Consider the following 5,000-nt stretch of genomic DNA (forward strand, 5'->3'; position numbering starts at 1 on the left):
TGATGTCCCTAGAATAACAGTGTGCGATTAACGACCGATTTCGCCCAAGTGTTGAGTCCCGTTGCCAAGACTCAAGATGAAGCTTCTTCGCGCCGTCGTGATGGCGGCGCTGGCGGCGGCGGGAGCGACGATGTCCGTGTCGGGTAAGTCGGCTTCCTTCTGCTCCTCCTTCACGCCGCGCATTTCCTGTGGACGCCGGGCCCGCGGGGAGATCGCCGACGCTGTGCACCCGAGCCACGGCCGCCGAGGAGGGCCCCATTAAAATGCATGTATAGACAGACAGATAGATAGAGAGATAGACAGGTAGATAGATAGATAGATTGATACATGCACACACACACACACACACACACACACACACACACACACACACACACACACACACACACACACACACACACACACATATATATATATATATATATATATATACATATATATATATATATATATATATATATATATATATATGTATTTACATGTACATATACATGCATATATGCATACATACATATATATATATGTATATATGAATATATATATATATACACACAAACATATGTATATATGTATATATATACATATATACATACATATGTATTCACACACACATACACACACACACACACTCACACACACACACACATGTATATGCACTTGCATACATATATTTACATATGAACAAGTATATATGTATATATGTACACACAGACACACACATATGTATGTGTGTGTCTGTGTGTGCATGCACACGCAAACACTTAGATCGAGGAAGGAGGCAATCTGCACGAGCTCGTGGTAATCTTCGTCGTTCGGCTCGCAATCCGTCCGGGCGAGGGGGGGGGGGGGGTGAGGAGGGTCACTTGCCTGCTCTTCTCGTGACGATGGCGGACCGGCGGCGTCCATACAACTGGAAGTGGTTGCATGGTTAGCTGGGCATGGCTGTGTGGTTGCTGATGTTATTCATCATGTTGAATTACTTTATCCAATTTTCTATTCGATGAACATATTCATCCATCTCAGTTCCATTCCTTAGCTGAAATAAGCTTTGTGTAACTGACTGGAGGGCCGGAAGGTACCAGTCTTACGGCAAGGAACAAGGAATGTGTTAGGCGACAGGCTAGGGAACGACCTACATGGCACAACGATAAGGCAGGGAAAGAATGTATGGTAGGCACTGTAGACAAACAAAACACATAAGCTTAGCAGTGTCACCAAGCAAAGTGGCCGAGGGTCAAAGGATGGGTGACGGAGGCAGAGTGGCGAGCCAGGAGTGAATGCCCTCTGTGCCCCTCCCCTGCCCTCTCGCCCCCCTCCTCCTGCCTCGCCTGCTCCGTACTTCCTCGGTTTCTCCTCAACGTCTCAGCGAAACCTTTCCTCTTGTTGCTTTGATTCCTATACGAGCACCTCTGCCGGGGTTTCGGATTCCGTTAAGTGGGGGAAGAAGCAGAAGGATGCGACCAGCTGATACTAATAATAATTCTTGAAAACAGAAATAAAGCACTGATGATTCTTACTACTAAACATATTGTTCCTGTGTTGTTATTACTATTGTCCCTTTTATTGTTATCACCATTATCAATACTTTGATAATAATGATAATAGTAATAATGATAATAATGTTAATGATAGTATTAATGATAATAATAATAACAATAATAATAATGATGATAACAATAATGATAATAATATACAATGATAATATTTATAATAGTAAAAATAGTAATAATAATGACAGGTATAGTAATAATGATAATAATAATTATAATATTGATAATAATCAAAATAATAATGATAACAATGCTAATCATAATGATGATGATGAAGATGATGATGATGATGATGATGATAATGATAATATTAATAATAATGATAATAATGATAATAATAATAATAATAATAATAATAATAATAATAATAATAATAATAATAAGGATAATGATAATAATAGTAATGATAATAACAATGATAACAACAACAATAATAATCATATTATGATAATAATAATGATGATAATAACAATGGTAATAAAAAAAGCAACATAATAATGAATAATAATCATAATAATGAAAATAATGATAATAATAATGATAACAATAATGACACTGATAATGATAATGAAAACGATAAAAAGGAAAACAATAATAATGATTATGATGATGACGATGGAGATGATAATGATAATAATAATGATAATAACAAAAAAATAAAAATAATGATAACAATAGCAACAATAATAATAATGATAACTGTAATAATAGTGATGATGATGATAATGATAATGATAGTAATAATGATAATAACAACAATAGCAATTATATTAGTAATGACAATAATAATAATACTATCATTATTAATAGCACTAACAGTAATGATATTAATAATAATAACAACAAAAACAACAATAATGATAATAATAATAATAATAATAATAATAATAATAATAATAATGATAATAATAACAATAATGACAATAATAACAGTGATAATAGCAATAATATCAATGGTTTTAATAATAACAATGATAATGATAATAATAACAATAACAATGCTAATAACAATGGTAATAATAATGGTAATACTAATACTAATAATAATAATAATAATAATAATAATAATAATAACAATAATAATAGTAATAACTGTTATAATGATAATAATGATAATAATAATAATAATAATAATAATAATAATAATATCTATAATAAGGATAAGGATAATAATAATAATGATGATGATAATGATGATAATAATAATAATAATAATAATGATGATAATAATATTAATAATGATAATAATAATAATAATAATAATAATAATAATAATAATGATAATAGTAATAATATTAATGATAATAATAATAACAATAATAATGATAATAATAATGACAATGATAATAATAATGATAATAATAATATTAATGAAATAATAATAATAGTGAAAATGATAGTAAGAGTAAAGATGATAATAATAACAATAATGGTAATAATAATGATAATAATAATAATGATAATGATAATTATAAGGATAATCTAGACAATAGTAATAATATTAATAACAATAATGATAATAACGGAAACAACAATAGCAACAACTACAACAATGATGTTGAAAAATAAATGAAGCATTAGAATACCCCCATAACAGGAGTAGTGATATCAACAATAACAAAAACATTTAAAATCAATAAGTGCAAACACTTAACTGTTTTCATAAACACTTTCTCTTCTCTAACTGGGTTTGTATCTCGACACGATTGCCTGTAACCTACTTCTGCAGCAGATGATAATATCTTGAATAAAACCCAAGGGTAATGCAGGACGCTCGACCCAAACCGGAATGCGGGCGGTCATTGCAAGAATATTAAATTTGTGTTACTGATGCAGGCCCTAACACATGCAGGAAAGACAACCATTTGTGGGACAACGGATGTTGTTTATTCATTCTATTAAGGGTGTCTTCTTTCAGGATTAGACCTTACGTATGTCTGAATAAAAAATGGGTTGAAATCCATTTGCATATATCTCTAGTGGTAGTAAGTTTCACAACAAACTAAGTTCAAAACCTAAAACTGAAACTTGCGACTCGTGGGCGCCACTCACGACACATTAGTCCTCCTGAGTCTCGCTGCCGTGACGAGAACGTCATGTGATGATAATTAGCTTCTGCCGCAGCGGCTCTCTCAGGCGCACACAAGGCCGCTTCCATACGGAAAGCCTGGAAGTCGGCGTTCCAATCTGCCTGCCCAAGGAGGCCCCTCCTCCCCCCGTGGCACAGGGCGACCGGACCACCTGTGTCCCCGCTACCTTCAAGGTCGAACACACAGTCAGAGCCGGGTATGGCGTTCCTTGTGCCAAGAGGAGGATTGGTTGGAGGGATACGACGCGGCTGCTTGTTTGTGGCCCAGGGAACCGCACAAAAAGGTGGGCGGGCGAGGGCGAGTAACTGAACTTGATTCATCCTTTTTTGCAGCAGATGTTTGGCATGTTCCCATGTCAGTGACCGCCACGACGAGTGTCATGTGGCGTAGGAATAAATTACCAAGCCGAGGCGTACACCCTTAGAGCCACCCTTTATTCTCATCCTTGTTGCTAATTATTGTCAGGTGGCATTTCTGAAACGACAAATGCTATATCTGCCAGTGAGACGACAAACTGGACTACATAACGAAAAATGGAATGAGGTCGACGATTTAACCGCGAAAATGCTTTGGTGAGGAGTAGAAGTCTTGATGGTGGGAGTGAGGTTTCGCGGTCAAGAAACCTGTTGAGGCTCTCACCCTCCTCCTCGCCCCCCCCTCAAGGGCCCAGCCGTCTTCCAGCCCAGCTCCCCGCTCCCCCCGGCCCCGGCAAGCCCCCTCCCGCCCCACCGACCCCGCTATCCTCCCCCTCGCCTTGCTCGGAGCCGCAGCCTCGACGCCTTGGATTTAGCTAAAGAATGAAAGTTAGGAATTGCTTGGCGGTGCCCCCTGCCAGCGGCGACGTCGCTCCGGGGGCTTCCGACGCACTGCGAGGAGAGGCGGCGAGGAAGGGACGTGTTGCGCGTCAAGTGAGGAATTCCTCCGAGATTATCTCACCTTCGGGGAGTGGAAGGTCGGAAATTTCATGGCGTTGACTCCCTCACCTTTCTTTGTGGTTAACCTTCACTTGCACGTCCTGGAAAAGCCGCTGTTTCGTATAGCTATCTATCTATGTGGTTGTTTGTTGTTCTGTTCTTCCCGTTATCTGTTTATCTGTTGACGGGTCTATTTGTTTATATCTGTCTCCTATATTTGTGCTTGGATGTTTATAGCTTGGTATACACCTCGGGGTATAACAGTGCAGTATATCTAACTCGCTTTTAGAACAGTGTCCTCTGGCTATTAATCCTTCGTTATAAAAGGATGAAAACCTACAGTTTATTTAGTGTTTATGTTTACTTGTCTTGTAAACAAGGATGCTAAAGTCACAAATGCATTAGTCGGATGATGAAGCAATTTATAAAATTCAAATTGAAGATGC

General features: G+C 37.2%; 1 protein-coding gene across 5 annotated transcripts in view; it reads left to right on the forward strand.

The window, feature by feature from the left end:
- The window catches only part of LOC125030607 (proline-rich protein 36-like), a 37,791-nt gene that overhangs the window by 202 nt on the left and 32,589 nt on the right, over positions 1-5,000 (forward strand). For all 5 annotated transcript variants that reach the window (XM_047620750.1, XM_047620755.1, XM_047620751.1 and 2 more), the window contains exon 1: positions 1-143. This exon is cut by the window's left edge. In XM_047620750.1, the coding sequence (XP_047476706.1) occupies positions 77-143 (67 nt within the window). In that variant the 5' untranslated portion in view covers positions 1-76. The remainder of the gene's footprint in view (positions 144-5,000) is intronic.

This window comes from Penaeus chinensis, chromosome 11 (assembly GCF_019202785.1).
Source record: "Penaeus chinensis breed Huanghai No. 1 chromosome 11, ASM1920278v2, whole genome shotgun sequence".
In the NCBI taxonomy this organism is placed as follows: domain Eukaryota; kingdom Metazoa; phylum Arthropoda; class Malacostraca; order Decapoda; family Penaeidae; genus Penaeus; species Penaeus chinensis.